This window comes from Macadamia integrifolia, unplaced genomic scaffold (assembly GCF_013358625.1).
Source record: "Macadamia integrifolia cultivar HAES 741 unplaced genomic scaffold, SCU_Mint_v3 scaffold_18A, whole genome shotgun sequence".
Taxonomy (NCBI): domain Eukaryota; kingdom Viridiplantae; phylum Streptophyta; class Magnoliopsida; order Proteales; family Proteaceae; genus Macadamia; species Macadamia integrifolia.
In genome coordinates, this window is record NW_024870636.1 from 336,142 (window position 1) to 355,479 (window position 19,338).

The following is a 19,338-nucleotide window of genomic DNA, read 5'->3' on the forward strand; positions in this document are numbered from 1 at the left end:
AGGCAAGCCCTCCCATCTGGGTACAAGATGCCCCTTCTTTGCATTTATTGCGATTCTTTCTCTACAAGTACCTTCATTGGAACAGTCTTATTACTCCAAAATCTCCACCGTGTAGCACAGATTTAATAGTTGGGAGCCCTCAAACATACAGCCCAAGGTGCTCTTAGCCCTTGGATCTGCGCACCAAACCAACAGAGGATCCCTATCCCAATTACTATCACTCCCCTAAACCTAAATTTACTAAAACTCCTCTACATTTGAACTTTTACATCTCCTTCTCCCTGCTATTTTAAAATACCCAAATTACCCCTCATTTTTCACTTTTCACCAGTTCATCAGCCTATTCCTCTTTCTTACATACATGTGTTCCTGTTAGAACAGTTGGATTTTTGTATGTATTAAGAAAATTAATAAATCACAGTTAGAGAGCCTGTTCATATAGTTTCTAATAGAGCTAGAAGCCTAGAACATCAAAGAGATTAGGAAGAACAGTAAGGTTGGTTTCCTCACTGTTAAGCTAGTGCACTACCTGCTACTTTTCCTGTTTAGTTCTCTTCCTCTTCTTTGGCTTCTTGCCATGGGAGTGTCCTTTATTTTTTGATGAATCCTCAAAAGATAACTGCTTCTGTGTCCCCTGTTTTGAAGACACCAATCTTGATTTATCCTCTTCCTCTACAGATGGGATGTTACTCATCAAATCTTCATCTGCACCTAATACCAAATCCTCCACAACATCCTCATCTAAAGCCACCTCTTCTTGCTGTTTCCATTGTCTCTTCCTTTTCTTTGACTTCTCCTGCTTGGGATTTTCACTCCTGCATTGAGAAACATTTCAGTCCAGCCAATTTTTAAAGGGGTGACCGGAACAAAATGCATAAGCTGACACAATTGCATCATACTTGGTATTGCTTCCTGGTAACCAGGTGCCTTGTTCATCCTGAACATCGTCCTCATCATCAGAATCTTATTTCTTATGGCTGAAGACAGATGAGTGTGCTCCAACAATAACCTGAGAAATAAGCTCTCATTTCTCGCTGAAACCTCTTAATTTTGGTTGTTTTGCAAAATCTTCATAATCGTGTACAGTTGGAATAAATGCCAACTCAAAAAAAGCAATGGAATAGCTCTGTGTTCAGCAAGTTCTTCGATAACAGAGAACACACATGCCTCCTGAAATGCATGTATCTTCAATACAGGCATCTGGACCTGCCATAAGAAGTTTCACAAGAATCCTGTGACAACAAAGCTTCTACAATGCAACAGGTTGACAGCGTAAAACCATTAAAATAAACTTTATTTTCATTAAGGTACACAGATCAACACCTTTTCCAGCCCTAGCCCTCCACTGGTATGTTACGATTCCATATCAATTTATGGGAGTTGATCTCACATCGGCTTTCAATGGGAATCGATGTGGGTTGATATGGTCTTGAGTCCCTTTATCTTGTAAACCGATTTATAGGGTTAAATTCTTCCAAGACTGTATATCAGAGTAGTCGATCCTCAGCCCAAGTTAGTGAATACCAAACCCAACATTATAAAACACATTTTTAGCAAAAATGGAAATGGACAATTCTTATATGTCAAGTAGACATTATGTTAAAACATGAAGTCTTAAAAAACACGGGATGTGTTTAAAACATGAATGATTAAAGTGTGCTATTTTTTTCGTATATTTGAGGAACATATGATAAAACATATTTTAAACGATAAAAAACGAAAACACGTTTCAAATGAAGTGTTTGAGACGGCAATCGCCAAATCGACCAACAATATACTGTGATCAGAATTGACAAAAAAGAAAAGCAAAAAAGAAAGGCACATTGGCTGTTGTACACAACATAAAAATTAATATCAATAGATAGCTGGAGCTAATCTGTCAATGACAGTAAGGGAGAGACAGCTAAGAGGAATAAACTCTGGGTGGATATTCGGTTTCTATGATAGTGGAATTCACCGCCTTCGGTAGCTTTCATGAGAGAGAGAGAGAGAGTCTTCGCTGCTCGAAGGCAGTGGCCCCTCGATGGTGCAGGGGTACATGACCAGGTAGCGAAGGTTAAGAATCAATAGAATAAAAAAATTAAAAGTACAACCAAACATAGCTTTCCCACAACCCACAACCCCCAACGCAGACCCCACACCAAAAATGTGAATGGGTGAAGTCACCGGTTGCCCATTGGTGTACGGTAAACAAACAGGTAGCACCAAAGTACGAATAGGATTCCTTTCCATAGAGTCGAGGGGTCAGAGAGTGATCCTTTGTTACGATTCCATATCAGTTTATAAGGGGCTGATCTCACATTGGTTTCGTTGAGAGTAAAACTGATATTATAAGGTTAATTAACATTGTTACTTACTCACATTCAATATGAAATTAAATAATGATAGAATTGGAAAAATCCAAAAAATTAGAACTCATCATAAAAATAAAAATGAAATAAATTTAATATCTTATGATATTTTACGTATTGTTTTTACAATAAAACATAAATGCAAGAATCACACATAGAGAACCAATTTAATTCCTAACAAAAAAAAAACAATTTAACTTGCTATTTGCAACATATATCTAAATATTAAAGCAAAAAAAGTACCATAAAAATAAAAAGTTATAAAAACTGCAAGACATTGGGGATGAAAAGATAGCAGTCGGCCTTCAAAACTCATACCAGGCACAGTGGTTGTTTAGATCTTAAAACTATGGTAAGAGGACAGGGATTTAGTTCACGGCATCGATGTTGATATCCGTCGTCACAAATTTTAATATCGATATTGACTAACCATATCAGGCTAGATCAGATGATTTTGTTCCCAAGATTCCAATATTATCTTTCTTTTTGACTATTTTTCCTTCAAATTTTTTTAGTAAATTCATCTGGTATTGGCCAGATAATAGTATGTGTATCGCGGATATAACCAATTCCTAATTTCATGTGAGAGGCAGGCACAAAAAACCGGATCAAAAGTTGGGTAAAGGAGATACAGTACTCAGAAGTTTGAATAGAAAATGTAGACCTTTAAGCGTTACCTTCTGTTGATCATCAAATTATGATATTGTTGGTAGGGCTACTAGTCTTCGAGAACTTAACAAAAGTTCTAACCAACCATAGTGCCTGATTTGAGTTTTAACTTTTAATCATCGATCACTATTTTGCTCTTCACAGAATTAAAGCAGGATAGATGAAGTGAAGAGGAGCATATGGAGTGTTATGCGATTGACGTATTCTTCTCAAGCGTAAAGGAAAGTTCATAGGGATTGCCGTAAGACCGATTATGCTGTATTGGGCAGTCGAGAAACATAACATTGATAAGTTTATTGTTACAAAGATGCAAATGTTGAGTTGGATGTGTGGTAAAACTAGGAGAGGTAGAGTGAGAAATGATAAGATAAGAGATGAGTTGGAAGTGCCCCTGATTCATGACAAACTTTGAGAATGCCACTTAAGGTGGTATGACCATGTTCATACGGAGGAGTGATCAAATCTAGTGAGAAGTAAATAGAAGATCTAAGGGCATACTTAAATTGACCATTGATGAGGCGGCCAAGAAAGACATGCAGAACCTAAGTCTTGACCTTAGTATGACATCAAACAGAGCTGTTTGGAGGGTAAAGATCCATGCTACCTATTGCATCTAGGTGGGATGGCCCAAAGTGTTGCAATGCCTTGTTTATTTCTCTCTCTTTATCTTTTTACCTTTCCTCTCTTCTTTCTTTTATCTTTTTCTTTGATAGATCCATGCAGCCATCCCCATTTAGTTAAAAAAAGACTAATTTTTGTTTGATAGTACTACTAATCTTGGTGGCTGAACTATGATTTGTTTTTCTGATTCAAAATTCAGTTTTGTTTCTATGAGTTATGTCTATGCAGGTGATGAAGGGTTCAACAAGCCACAGCCATCTTGCGAAGGTTACAACTCACTTTAGCAAAAGGATTTCAAAGAGTGAGTACTTGGGTTGATAATGCTGAGATTGTGAGTTGGATCATACTGGTAATAGAGGCTAGGTGGCCTTGGGATCTTTTCCAAGTCTTACCGTCCCCTCTTTGAAGCTCTTAGGGTTGCTTACAAGGCTATTAGAACTAGAGCTTCTTCTGTAGGCCAATAAAGTTCATGTCGCTCTCATTTAAAAAAAAAAAAATAGAGTTTTACAGGTTTTATCAGTTCCAATTGACTGCTACAGGAACCGATACAATACCCGGCGAATCCACTACTTCGCTCTGTTATCGGTCGGCCAATCCACTACTTCGCTCTGTTATCGGTATCAGGCTCAGCCAATTCAGCTATGTATAGACTGATATGCCCAACACAATACCAATACTTAGAACTATAATATAGGCCCATCTAGTCCCTGCTTCATCTATTTGCAATGTTTAGCATGGTCCCTTCATCATCCATTCTTCACATAAAATGATCCCATTTACATTCATCCTGACTTAAAAAATAAATGGGAGAAACCATGTCCATCTAGCGTCCCCCACACCCACACACAGCCCTTGTTTTCAAGGAGGCAACACAGTCGTCTTTTCACAGCCCCACTGTGAACAGAGGCTGTGTAGGCATAGGAAGAATTGACAGACAAAGTTCCTTCCGCCTTCAAAAATAAAGGTTTAATATTTCCTACCCAGGAGGGGAAGGTATGCTAGCAACCCCCTCTCTACCTCATCCTTGGGGCAAAAAAGGTCATTTCCTGTGAGAAAGAGAGGGAAGTGCTAGCGCACCCTACACAACCTGACAGCATTCTTTCTCCCATAAAATAGAAATGGGATGAGAAAAGTAACTCCAACAGCCAACCCAAAAACAAAAGAAAATAAAAAGGAGTACAAAGAAGAAAAAAAAAGTTATCCTCTTACGCTCATATTCTCATGGGCATAAAACAATCTCTATAAGACACTTTAAAAAAAAAAAAAAAAAAAAAAAAATCCATGACCACCATTTACCTAAATCTGCAAATTACCATGTATGTTCTACTCTCTATTTCTCTCTTGGTGTATGTATGTATGTAAATTTTTTTTTTTTTTTTTGGGGGGGGGGGGGGGGGTTTGGGGGATTGTTCAGGTTTGAGTCAGCCTTGCTTTACGAAGCAAAGATTTAAATGGATAAAATGTAATCTCAAGATACCTCTTTGATCTTGATACTCGATGCTTCATCCACCAGAGTGAAACAGCATATCATGAAAACATATACTGCGAGAGTAAGACATAAATGGCCTATGTCACATGCTTCAGTTATCAGAAATTCCAAACTTGCAGCATCATGCACCACCAAGTACCCACTGTGGGCAGTTTCCTCCAGCATGGGTGCTATCATCTCTCCAAAATTGTTTCACCCATAAGACTACAAAAATCTTTAGCCCATCAGCACTCCATTTTGCAGATGTTGCAATTGATGCTGCACCAGGGAATCTAAAGAAAAACCCTCCTAATTTCCATTGAAAATCGTTGACCGACACCCTGCACTTCTGAGCAGAATCTAGATTTCCAATCCACCTAGGCATGTTCTTCCAAATCAATACACTGCTCATTTTGAACACACAAGACAGAATTTGAATCTGCAACCTTTACTGCTTCATGCCCAAAACCATTACTTACAGATCCAAACTCTGATTCATCATCATCACTGTCAATACTGTTTGGAGTCACACGATTCTGGTAACTACGGCGCCGAAGAAGAAATGCATTGAAGTAATAGCTCACCAAGTCTCTCCTCTTCTTGTTGGGAAAGCATTTGTAAATTTGGTCCCAAAAAGTCCTTCCCAGAGATGGAGGATTTAATCTTACTATAGCCTTGAACTTCTTTTCTTCTTCCTCTGTCCATGGAAGAGAAACCTCTTCACCCATATCATTAAATTTCCAAATATGGAAAGCAGACCCTAGTTCAATCTTCAGTCTCATCCTTTTCTCGGCAATGTGAAATCTCACACATTCGACTGAACCTGGAAGTCGGCAATCACACCAATATTGTCTACCCTTTCCAATAGGATCGCTTTCAATGAGCGTATAATATTGACCTGTTTCCAGTGGCCAAACCTGTGTCCCTAACCATTTACAGTCACTTTCTGAAGGAACACCAGTCCAATCTGGCACTCGAGCTTGAAAAAGTGGACCTACAGAAACATGTTGTTGGAGGTGATCGTCACCAGAGACACCACCAACAATGGGAGTTGAAGAATCAACAGGCACATGTTTTCTGTTTTGGTAATTTTCCAGCGCTGCAATGCTAGGAGTAAGACTCGTTTTTGGGTTACTTCGACTGGAGGAGGATGACAGTGAAGGGGCAGGTGAGAAAGAATTTTTCAGAGAAAGGATTCTCTGGCTGCACCTCAATCTTTCAGTTGACTGATGATTGCCATCAACAGGATCCTCATACATGGACGGATGCATCTTTTGTTTTTTCTGCAAGTTTTGAACACAATATTAGAAAAGAAGATACTTTTGTCTCAAAGGAAAATTAAGCACACCTACAACACAATAAATTCCGCAAGTAACCAAAGGGAAAATTTGATAATGTCACTAGGAAAATATGGTGAATCTTTAAAAAAGAGAGGCCGGATTAGAAAGTGACTTCATTAAGGCCCAAAACAGACTCCTGAAAAGTCACTCGACTATAATGCATGAGCTCCCTTACACTCATGTCAAGTCACTTGACAAGCTCCCTTACAATCTGATCTGGCTGATCATGATAAAAATGATGGTAAATCTTACTGAGATTATACAGTGACTTGGTTAAGGTCGACTTGAACCAAAACAAACTAGTAGAAGTCCACGAGTTCTCTTATAATCTTGATCAGACAATTGGAAGTAAGAACATTGTGGATTACATCACAAGGTCTGATTTGGCATTAAGGTATAAAAAATTGATGGACTGCAGTAACAGTAGTATTATTCCCCTTGGAAGGCTGATATGGGAAACCCACCACCCGTCTGAAAGGGGATCCTCAGGACTAGGCACAGATTATAGCCACTGAATTTTCTAAAATTTTAAACCCTTCAATTGGAGTGCCATAAGGATGAAAGGGGATAATTTGAGAAAGTACATGTTTTGGCAGCTACCTGAGCTGGCTATGGATGTGTTGCAGGGATATATCTAAATGGGTGCTACAGCCCTTGCATATACCTTGTATGTGCTTCCTTGCACACACAAAATTGAATTTTAAGAGAAAAAGAAAAACCATTAAGGAAAAAGGAAAAAAAAATTATTAGAAAGCTATTTCATGGCAAATATAACAATCTCTTGTCCCCACATAAAAGATACATGCCATTATATATAAACATTAAAAATTCACCATTAGAACCCTCATTACATAATATGATCAATTGGAAAATCAAAAGAAAAGAGCATTTGATACCAGAATTTTTTTTTAATATATTGTATATGTTGCTACCTCAGTACATTACAAATTCTGTAGAGCATGGTATGTATAAGTTTCCCATGACAAAATAGATGCCCAGGTGCCCTTGCTGGAAGATGCCTTGGGTCGCCTAAGCGTCACCTCGGTGTCCCCTTCCACACTTTGGGCCTCCTAGTCACCATGACAACAACAACAACAACAACAAAACTCGGCCTTATCCCAACAACAAACTTGCCTAGCCACCATGACAACTATGACGAAATCAGATATGTTGTCATCATATACTAGGTGAGCCAAGGCAAAGGCACCATGGCAACTACACATTGGCAAGACCAAGGGCCCAAGGCGAGCACCATATTACAGGTATATTTACCATATTCCATGTATTTCCCCAATCTCAGGCATGTTTACAATATTGTATGCATACTTCACCATCTGGGAATGACTGCACTGAAACATGAGGCAACTGGCTGCCTTGGTGCGCATGTGGCACCTTGACAACTATGAATAGAGAAGAGTTGAATGGGAAAGCTAATTAGGAAACATGTGCCACATTCATTATAGAGGAATACCAAATACGGAGGTGAACACCAAATAAACCATCCCCTATAAAACATGCAACGGAAAAACCACGTACATATAGAGAAAAATAAATATAAATATCATGCCCGGAAGAGCCAAGTCAAAATTGTTTTATTCCATTTATAAAGTAGTCCAACCTTAACAAGGAACCTACGGAAGCACAAACAGCAGATAATAGAGATTCAACAAGATCCTTTCAAGGCTCCCCATACAAATAATATCTTTACAATCTGAAAACTTTGAACATTTAAACTTCATGGCTGATTTTCCTTTGGTCACATGGTGTATTTCTGTATGACCCAGAGAACATGGGGCTCTGTGGAGGCGTTGGAGGGCCCTCAGTTTTAGTACTTAAAGATGCATAATCAAAACGAAATGAACTTACCTAGGTTTAACCAGGTTACAGGTCTAAGTGCATTTTGTACAGTCATAAAACTCTAGCACAACAAATGACCTTATCCTCAGTATCTCCCTCCTTGTAGTTTTAAAACTAAAATAAAAAAGTAAGGTGTTTGCATCTCTATCAACCTACTCTATGCATGTCCTTGCAACAGCTGCACACCAATGTTTTTATTATTACTTTCTTCTTCTTCTTTTTTTTTTTTTTTTTTTTTGGGTGGTTGGGGGGGGGTGGGGACCTAGAAGGCTTATTTTATGGGAAATAAGCTTTGGGTTGTGTTATGTATGTGTTGGGCCTTTGATCCCAATGTTAACAAGTCTAAAATATGGGTAGAAGGTAGCATACGAGATTAGGCTTCATTAGTTTACTTGGTCTTTATTTTAAGTTGTTTAATAGGCCTTGAATTCCCTCACCTTGAGTGGGAAGGTTTCCTTCTACTATTATGCCTCTTATTTATGTTGCTTAGCAATAGGATTTTACTTTCCTATTCAGATTAGGATCATCATTCAGTTTTTCTTTAAATAGATTGTAAGAGCCAAGGCTCACAGAAGATTTGATGAATAAAGTTTGTTTCACTGCAATGGAGTGCTGTGCAATTCAGTAGAGGGTGGGAGATCCTTGGAGGACAGTGAAAATCTGATCCTTGTTCTTGGTGGGAAGCCATAGTTATCTTTCTTCTGTTTATTCTCCATTTTTTTCCTGCAATAAGACTATCCTACTTATACTAGGATTGCTGGAATCTAGACTTCTACAAGTCTGATTTGTGTTCTGATTTCAGAAAATCTTCATGGTCAATATTCTAAATACCATTTTGTTATCAGTTTCAGAATCTGCTGCGTGAATAATATAATCTTACTAGAAGTGGGATTCAATTTCTTGCTATTTTGAGGGCTTTTCTATATCGGATATCTACTGCTCTATTTATTATGTTATTATTAACAAATGCTGAGTTTCTATTGGTCATATAAAATATGTAAGAAGATCAATCATATGACATCTAGTTTGACTGGTTTTGACTTATCCTAGTTCCACTAGGAGTTGTCCACATCAGCAGATCTGCCCATTGGATCTGGCTGAAATTTTCAGCATGGATTGCACCCCATAAAGAGGCACTCGACCAGCTTTATAAGCTGATCTGATTTTCTGACCTTGAGTGATTAAGTTTTCTCTTGTTCTTGAATTTCAGTTTCAGATTTGAATCTCTTCTAAAATTCCTCATAATCCGACTGTTAGATCATTACCATCTTCTAAATGACATCACCATTATTTATTTGTGAGTGATTGTTAACGTTTCACAATTATTTTAATGTTTCCATATCAGATCCATGTAGCTGACCCCATTTAGTTGGGATAATGGTTATGTTAGTTGTTGTTGTATTGTTGTTAACATTTCACCATCATCTGAGAAGGTTGACTTTTATTGACTTTTTTATTTGGGTTTGCTTGGGATCCTGTCCGAGAGGTGTTTAGTCTGAAGACTCTGAACCTAGGGTTCATCCAACCTAACCCCACCACTTCCTACATATCACTAATCACTCCAAAGTTCTGGCTTTACCTTCTAACAAACAACATACACCAATGGGCCTCCACTTGATGAGACACAGGCTAACTGATTCAAAGTCTCAAATAACCCAGGTGGCCAGGTGTAAACCCCTAGAGACATATATATATATATATATAGGTTAAATTACACTGGTACCTGGTGTTTACAAGAACTATACCCAAAGGTCCCAAGATATTATTCCTATACCACCAGCATATGGTTATCAAAATCTAGTGATTCATGATTGCATCCCTATAATAGAAATAGAGTGTTGGTTTAAATCACAGTTGTCACGGCGACAAATCAATCCAAGGCGGTGGAGGGGTGGCTAATTGATTTGGCGATGAATCGCCCGTTATGGCGTTGCCATGGCGGTCAAATCGTCCATGTGTCATTTTTTATTTTCCTTATTTTCTAAAGTTATTTAGTATGCTACTTTTTTATTTCCCCTATTTTCTAAAGTTATTTAGCATGCTACAAGCCTACAATATATACCCTATAACATATAAAACCAACATTAAGCAACATCGAATCATCAAAAATCAACATAGCCCTATCAAAATCACCCTGCATTTTACAAAAAATCGACCTCCTAGTGAATCAGGCGTGACCTGACGTCCATAGCGATGCCTATCAGCCAATGGCGACTGCCATTTGTGAGTCACATAAATCGTAGCACTGCCATGAACTTCTTATTCCGCCAGGACGCCAAATCGCCGCTAGGTGTTGCCATGACAACTATGGTTTAAATCACCTGATCCTATAGGTGAATCCCTTAAGAACACCATAGTTTTTTGGCATATCAGATTTTTCAAGGTTGCAATATCAAGACCTATGCTTTGAATGTCATGAGTACTACATTACAGAGATGTGGTTTCCTCGTCGAAAAAAGGTGCAAATACAGTAAGTCATTTAGTTCTTGTTTAATAATTTCTTTTTCCACTTTTACACGACTCCTTTTCCTTCAACATCCACCAAATTATCTCTCTTAGGATTTTACTCGAAGCTTCCTCCAATCCAGAAACAACTGCATGGAGAATGTACCTTTTTTCTAAGATTTAACTCATTGTTAACCCAAACTGAAAGCAAATATGGCATTCTAATATACTTTTTCTCAATCTTAGTCCATCTCAACCTATCCTTCCCTTTTTCATGCAACTTCACACATCTCCTCTCTTATCTAAAATAGTTGTCAAGGCAACTAGGGGACCCAAGGCTTTGGAGGGGCGCTGACAAGGCACCAGCAAACATGCCCTGGTGTGCATTAATGACATATGTAATATAACAATGATAAATTTTATATAATTATGTTTATATGCAACCTAGAAGCCGTATCAATGCAATATGATATAATAGTGCTAGTAATGGCCTAATATGAGAAACCCAACATAAAATAGACAAACCATAGGATATAATATAAGCATCTTCATAAATAAATAAATAAAAACTAAGCATTAAATATAAATCAACATAAAATTGTGATGTGTAAACAAGTTGTGTTGTCGCCTTGGACCCAAGAAAGAACCTGGAAACCTAGGGGCACCTTAACAACTATGATTATCTAATATTTTTTCCTTCATGTTGAAAAGCTTAGCCAATAAAATCTGATTTCATCAGGCATTTCTACACATCCAGTAGAATAAGAATAATATATGACCATAAATTTCTAAAGTGTTTTAGTTTAACATGCAATTTCTTCAAATCTACTCCTACCACTCTTGATTCCAGTTGATGCCCTCAGCCAGGATCACATATGGGCCAGGCCTGGACCCAGCGTTTGTTAAATTTTAAAACATCCCAGTCCAAGAACGATCGATATGCCGTATCCGATGCCAGAGGGAATTTAGAATTCAACCTATTGACGGCCATGAGTTTTGTATTGCTATTAGGATCACCCCTAACATACAATTACCAAACCCCTAGTCCGAATTTACACTTTTCTATCAGTCAATTTCTTACAATGGCATAATTCCACTTTATAATTCATGAAATTCATTTTTTATATTAGAAATACAAGTTTGACTATTTTTAATAAATTGTGAAATCCTATCGACATTCTCCGATTCTATTATACATAGCAAGTTCAAATATTACCTTTTATAGTAAAGTAACTGAATTTACACTTTTCCATCAGTCAATTTATCACAATGGCATAGCTCCACTTTATAATTTATGAAATTCGTTTTTTGATATTAAGCCATGGGGCATGTATTCAGTTTTTTTTTTCTTTTTTCAATATAGCAACTAATTTATGAAATTCATTATATAATATTAGCAATAAATAAAATGTAACTTAATATTGACATTCTCCCATATTATTATACATAGCAAAGTTCAAATATTACTTTTTATAGTCAAGTAAGGTTTTACATTTTTTTAGTAACTGTGTTTCTTAAATAGTAGTTGTAATAAGGCTGAGTTGTTGTTGTTGTTGTTGTTGTTTTTCTTAAATAGTATCGTTACCTAGTAGAATCGGGAAGTTTTTAATTGTAATTTTTTCTAAATGAGTAGATAGCTTTTTTGGAGTTGGGAGGGTCTCTGTTTTGAAGGGGCTGGGTTTCTTTTAGTGGAGGGCCTGATGTCCAACATGGCATTTGTACAGCATACTGGTTCTGCAGTTTGATTTCTGAGTTTCATCAGTGCAATTATACTTACCTTCCCTCACCCATTCAAAAAAAAAAAAAAGCCTTGGAACATGTAATTCAGGTTTTTTTTTTTGGCACAATATAGCAACTAAGTTACCTGTGGGTGTACTATTTGAGTCGGTTCCTGTCATCCCTTTCCTATTTGCGGCAGTAATGTCGTTGTCGATGATATTATGCCATTGTGTCAATTTTCTTGCTGTCATTTAGAATGCCTTTTACTTCAGGTTTTTTTAACCATATCCCAAGTTATAGGTCAATTTAAGAGATCACTTGGGTTTCTCCACTGTTCTTTCTGATTCTATTGTCTCTTGATCAGGTCCTTAAATCCTTTCATGAAATCAACCCATCCCAATCGGACCCCTTTAACAAGGAAATATTTATATTTTCTTTTGACTGGTCCATATATTATCCCCTAAAAATGCATTGTGGTTTACGTCAAAATAACAGACATAAGCTTAAATGAGTAGATAGGCTATATTCTAGGCCCATAATCTGCAGGTTTGGTTGTCAAACCTATCCTAAATCATGTAATAAACAGGCCTCCAATCAGCATTGGCAAACTCATAGAACAGTCATATATTTATCAATTGGAAATCTAGTGTGTACAAGCTTAAAACATTCACTTTATTGAGTTGTATGAACCCAATTCTACAAATATGTGACATTCATGAGAGTCAGCCTTTCATTTTGGATACTTAACACTCCCCAAAAGGAGAAGAAGAGGCGGTCCAGAGAATTTGCCAATGTATCCTCAATCTTATGTAAATCCCAATCTGAAGGAACACTAATGTGGCTTCTTAGCCAGAGTAACGTGCCAATAGTGTTTTCTGGAAGGAACATAACAATATTGATTCCAGAAGTAAGACACTTTGGGGATAGATGACAATTTTCTTTATCAACCAACAAAGATCCCCTGTCTAACACATTTCTCTTTATCGTAAGTATGTAGGTGGATGTAGAAATTTTATTAGCAAGTTAACAGCTGAGGCATCACACTATCTCAATTCTTAGTACGTGGATAATTAGTCAGTGATTCCAAATCCAAGTTACTCTCTCTATTTAAAGGAAAGTCTTATTGTAACCAAAGTAGTGAACTAAGAAGTTGTAGCCTTAATTTTTTCCCCTTTTAGGATAAGACACTTCTTTTTTTCAGTGAGGGTAAATCCTGTCATTTCACATAAATACTGCATTAAATAACTTTAAACTTTTTGTTTTACCCCTGCATTAAATACTTTGGTGACAGCAAGTTGCACCCTTATTTAAAAATAGATATTGCAAATTTTAGAGGATTATGGGGTAATCATACAACACCTATACAACAAAGCATGTATACTGTAGATACAGGAAGTCCTATGAGATGCAACTCAGAATACTGAGCAGAAATCCAAAATACAAAGCTCATGCCTCAGTTCGATAATAAAGCATCTTGCCCATAAAGCAACCGGATAAAGCAATTAAAGAAGGGTGCATATTATCCAAGTTGTTTTAACTTAAAACATTGGACAGAAAATCAACTATTATAAGAAGGAAAACCAGGAAGATAGAGAATAGTCAGAATACACAATCCTAGATCCACAAAATTGGATACCAAGCCAGCCATGCATTGGGTGAGTACAGCTGAACTCCATGCTTTAAGGAGAAAATGATGGGTTTCTAGAAGCCTAAGGGATAAGGTTCAGAAACTCAATTTCAGTGAAGAAACAAAAGACCAGATTCAAGAAAATTAATTATTGAACAATCAACAACTCAGATTGAAGTGAAACCTTGGTCGAAGTTCTGATTTATGGAGGGGAATGACACCTCAAAAGATGAGTCTGATCCAATGGTCTGATCTGAAGTTATAAGGATATCATATCAGTAGTAGAATTCTTCAAAACAGAATTCCAGAAGTGACTAGAGATGGCAGATCTTATGGGGATTCAAAAGAGCAGTCAAAAGAGTATTAAAATACAAACAGATTTCAGCAGTACGATCAAGGTTTTAAGTATCAATATCAGGTATTGTATCGGAACGGTGATTTTAAGAGACATCGCATCAAAGAGATGCAAGATACGATAGATACATATGGAAATGATAAAAAAAAAAATAAATAAATAAAGAAATACTTAGGATATATGCAAAATACAGTTTTGAAGTAGAAAACGCTATAAATAAGTAAAGTGTAAATCTATCATGTATAAAAAAGAGAAAAAAGTACGACGAGACAAACGCATTCAATTGATTACATATACAGGATGAGATTTCTTACATGTACTAATACCAAATTGTTTAGATATCATATTGGTACCTTAAAGATACAATACGTATCAGTGGATACAGAAGGAGATATATATATATATATATATTATAGCATGAATAGAAATAGCCTAAACCAACTAGTAATCAAATTGACTAATTAATTGACCAATAAAAGAGTGAAAACAACTCCTAAACTTACTCAAAAACCTCCATCTGTGTTTGGAATTCCTAAACCAACTAGAACTTGACATAATGAAAGAAAATCAATTCATAACAAGATGACAACCTGAACTAGGACATATAAAAAAAATCAAAATAGGAAAGAAACTGAAATCATAATTCTACTTTAATTGAACTCCATTGTAGACTAGATTACTAAAATTGGATTCCCAATGAGACTAGGACTCCTAGAGAAACTAGGAATCTTTAATTCCTGAAACCGCAAGCTATTCTTCTTCTCCTGCCATTGTACTGGTGCCTAAATACTGCACCATCAAACCCTTTAATTAATGCAAAAGGAAGGAACAACAACTAGCATATACCTGGAAGATGGACTGTTCAGAAGTTGAGCAAATCTGCTTTTTCATTAACAGAGCTTCTCGAGCCAACAGAGCCTGCACCCAGAACTCATTACCTTCGTGAGATTTCCACTTAGACCATTCAGGTATTATTCCAATTGTAAGATCACAAGGATCTTTGGCAGCCTCGATGACCCAATTCAGCATTCCTGAAAAGAACCACTCTCGCTTCCTCTTGCGAGAGCAAATGTCAGCTCCGCAATCCAACATTTCAACTGCTTCGTCATCATCAACATAATTCTTGCCACCATCAGCTTGCATCACATTAGGCACATCAAGCTTGTAATCTGAATCTCCAGTAGCTGACAAGGGAAACTCATATGTCCTTTCTTCGTCATCATCAACATAATTCTTGCCACCATCAGCTTGCATCACATTAGGCACATCAAGCTTGTAATCTGAATCTCCAGTAGCTGACAAGGGAAACTCATATGTCCTTTCTTCGTCATCATCAACATAATTCTTGCCACCATCAGCTTGCATCACATTAGGCACATCAAGCTTGTAATCTGAATCTCCAGTAGCTGACAAGGGAAACTCATATGTCCTTTCTTCGTCATCATCAACATAATTCTTGCCACCATCAGCTTGCATCACATTAGGCACATCAAGCTTGTAATCTGAATCTCCAGTAGCTGACAAGGGAAACTCATATGTCCTTTCTTCGTCATCATCAACATAATTCTTGCCACCTTCCTCCCTGAATCCATAACTGGCAAGAGAAACTCGTTCTTTCCTGAATCCATAGCTGGCAAGAGAAACTCATTCTTCCCTGAATCCAACTGAATGTGTCTCCCATCTATGTTCATTTGATCTGACAGCTCCGATAACATACCTTTAAACTCAGTCCTTAGCTCAGCGGGTAACACACCCAGGTCTCCACTACTGTCCGATAAACCTCTTCTAACGCCCTTATCTTTGAATATTCTCTGCAACCATCGATCCAATGTATACAAATACTTGACATATATCAGTTTCAGAGACGACGCAACTCCCGAATCAAAGCCGGATTCTTCTGCCACAGAAGACCACTTTTCATCCTTACACACGCAATCGTATCCACCCTTATGTCTCACTACCCAGAAGAGTTTAAACAAATCTACACACTGCCCATCTCCAAGCATTGAAGGTAAGCACCGAAGTTCATGTCCGATACAGATATCTTTGAGGAAAACAGTAAGAATGTGATCGAACAAACATCGAAGCTTATCTTTGCAACCAGAAAGACTTCCTTTTAGAGAAGCATCGAGACCCAAGCAGAACCCATTGCTCTGAAGGTAATGAAGGATTTCAAGGCACTCTACAACTGACCCATCAGCCAAAATCGACCATCCTGCCATTGATTTCGAATTCAAACCCTAAACAAACAAACAATTCGTTCTTCACTTTATCTTTTTGAACGTTTGAAATGAACCAACATCAAAAACAAAAATTGATAGAAACAAAATCATTATTTTCAAAAACCAGAAAAAAAAAAAAAAAAAACCTGAAAGATACCGATTAATATCTATCAGTGTTGGACGGAGATGAGATTTTGGCGGGAACCCAGTGATCTAGGGCGCAAGAGCTCCTCTGGCCCCTCCGTACCTCTCATTTTTTCGTCCCGCTCTTTCTCTCTCATTGACTCACAAAGTACATAACTACACACAGTCACACACGCCCTCTCCTGTTTCTCTCTCTACACTCTCTAAACTGACCCTCTCCGCCCCTTCCTTGCAAAAATGACAAATTAATGGAGATGGGTCTCCTTTAATTTTTTGAACAGATACAGACCCCTCTTCAAAACACTAGTTTTCTTACTGGGAAGATCACAGACAGCAGAGAGAAAGAAGAGAGAGAGACGTACCAGTACTTGGAGGTGACTCTCCTTGGCCATGACTTGCTCTTTCCTTTTTCTTTTTCTTTTTTCCTTTTTTTTTTTTCTATTATTCTTCGATTCGTAGAAAACAAAAGGGTACAAAAAACAAATAGATGGGTTATAAATATGACTATTCTCAGGTCCCAAGAAAAGAAAAAAATTTGGCTCAGTAATATTAGGGTTTCAAATGGGTTAGATCTATAACCCTCTTGGCCACAATAAGCTAACCCTAGTTCTTAAAGTTTTGGGGAGGGGGAGCAAAAAACAAGGTTCAGGTGAGGTGAATGGGAGAAAAAGGGTTTGGTTTGATAATGGAATGGTTCTCTATTATTTTATTTTTTTCTTTTTCTCTTTCTTAAATGTCCATAATTAATAATTACGATAATACTCACTAAGTAGTGTTCTTTTACAGCTTTTTTATTTTGGCTGGCTCTGATTTGTTCAAGTTCCTTTTAGGGTTTGAATCAAGGATTCAAAACATGGAATCAGAGATCGAATCAAATTGATATTTTCGATTTGATTGAAATTGATGGGAATCAAGTCTGAAAAGAGTTTAGAATTGACCATCAGATTTGAAAATTCATCGATTTTAGGGTTTTTGATCAAGAATTGGTTGTATTAAATTGACCAGAATCAACATCAAGCATGATTAATTTTAATCAACATAAGGCTGTTTCTATTGATCTGAATTCAATTTTTGAAATGGTACCTTCAAGGTTCAAAAGTAATTGGATGGAATCAGGATCAATCATTGTTGATTTCAATCTACATTGGCTAATTCAATTGATCAGATTTCAATTTTTGAGAAGTTGCATTTAAGGCTCAAAATTAATCGATGGGAACCAAGTCCCAAAAAACTATAGAATAGGCCTTCAGATCTGAAAATTCATTGATTCTAGGGTTTTTTCTTTATCAAGAATTGGCTATATCAAATTGATAGGAATCAATTTCAATCACAGCTGATTCCAATCCACATTGTCTGATACGATAGATCTGATTTTGATTTTTAAAACCGTGAGGTTCAATATACGGAATGAGATATCAGGTTAGTGATTTCAGTTCCAGACCTAGAGTTGATTGAAATCTTAGAAATAAAATCAACTAAGAAAAAGCAAAGATTTCATTAGATTTATAATTTTTTTTGAGTTTAGAATCTATAAAGTTTGGGATCTTACTACAAGAGATCAATTTTATTGGTTTTCTGCTACTACAATGACTAAAAGAAGTAAACAATAATTAAAAATGAAGAAAAAACCTAATTTACTCCCAATCCGGAAGAAAAAAAAAATCGGTTGCAACTGGGATCGAGTGCCAATATTTCTTATTCGAATCAGATCATTAAACCAATTCAATTCTAATTCCTCAAACCATTGATTCTTTAGCTGCTTCTTGTACATTATATTTTGCAATAAAAATGCCCTAAGAGGAAGTACGTAGTTATAAGTTTCTAACGTCATGATCAGTATTAGTTAGATGTTTGGATTTAACGAGGGACCATAGTTAAAGCATGGATCATGGTTAAAGCATCTAATCTCATAAGACTTATGATCAATTCTCATATAGTTATTTGGTATTTAACAAATCCATGTCATGGAAAGAGAGAAAAATCACCTTGAACACCACAATGCAACGATTGTAAGAAACTTAGTTCCTTCTTTATGTAGCAACACAAGGACTTTGCAATAGACCACACAGACAATGCTTGCACAAGAACAAGGAGACGACCCTCTCCTTCAACACTCTTGGGTTCCACACCCTAGTGCTATCACAACACTCAACAATGGAGGTAGAGAGAGAGGGAGAAAGAGTTACTAGAAAATTCCGTATTTAGGAGGAATACCCTAAAATTTTTTGTTCCTATCCTTTTTATTCCCTTATTGCCTTAATTAGTAAATCCAATAATTAGGTAATCTCAAGAATCATGTTTTATAATTGGTTTCCTCTTTCTTTCTCAATAAAGTTGCTAAATATTTTAGGATCGAATTCTCTATTTGGGAGCATAGTATATGCTAGCACTCCCTAACACTATCTTTCTCTTCATACAACAAGAGGCAAATGTATCATTTCATAGGTGGAAGAGAGAGATATAGACGTAAGGAGATGCTAGCATACATTACACTCTCAGACAAAGAACATTATCTCATAT

General features: G+C 36.9%; 1 protein-coding gene and 1 long non-coding RNA gene across 2 annotated transcripts; both read right to left on the reverse strand.

The window, feature by feature from the left end:
* Positions 1 to 366: 366 nt before the first annotated feature.
* LOC122071116 lies at positions 367 to 1,428 on the reverse strand. The gene is made up of 2 exons (XR_006138059.1): positions 900 to 1,428; positions 367 to 815 (listed from the first exon to the last, which is right to left on the reverse strand). It is a non-coding gene; the product is annotated as an uncharacterized LOC122071116 (long non-coding RNA).
* Positions 1,429 to 4,827: 3,399 nt separating this feature from the next.
* Positions 4,828 to 17,468, reverse strand: LOC122071142 (AT-rich interactive domain-containing protein 2-like). The gene is made up of 4 exons (XM_042635438.1): positions 17,181 to 17,468; positions 16,048 to 16,692; positions 15,299 to 15,613; positions 4,828 to 6,392 (listed from the first exon to the last, which is right to left on the reverse strand). The coding sequence occupies exons 1-4, from the start codon at positions 17,208 to 17,210 to the stop codon at positions 5,487 to 5,489; spliced, it is 1,896 nt and encodes a 631-aa protein (XP_042491372.1). The 5' UTR covers positions 17,211 to 17,468; the 3' UTR covers positions 4,828 to 5,486.
* Between the last annotated feature and the right edge of the window lie 1,870 nt (positions 17,469 to 19,338).

What these genes read in the sequence shown, in the direction of transcription:
- LOC122071142 (XM_042635438.1), bottom strand. Translation starts at nt 17,210, where the DNA reads ATGGCCAAGGAGAGTCACCTCCAAGTACTG. An exon ending in AGAACGAGTTTCTCTTGCCA is followed by an intron (nt 15,614 to 16,047) that starts GTTATGGATTCA and finishes TCAGATTACAAG; the next exon opens with CTTGATGTGCCTAATGTGAT. An exon ending in CTGAACAGTCCATCTTCCAG is followed by an intron (nt 6,393 to 15,298) that starts GTATATGCTAGT and finishes CAAAACTTGCAG; the next exon opens with AAAAAACAAAAGATGCATCC.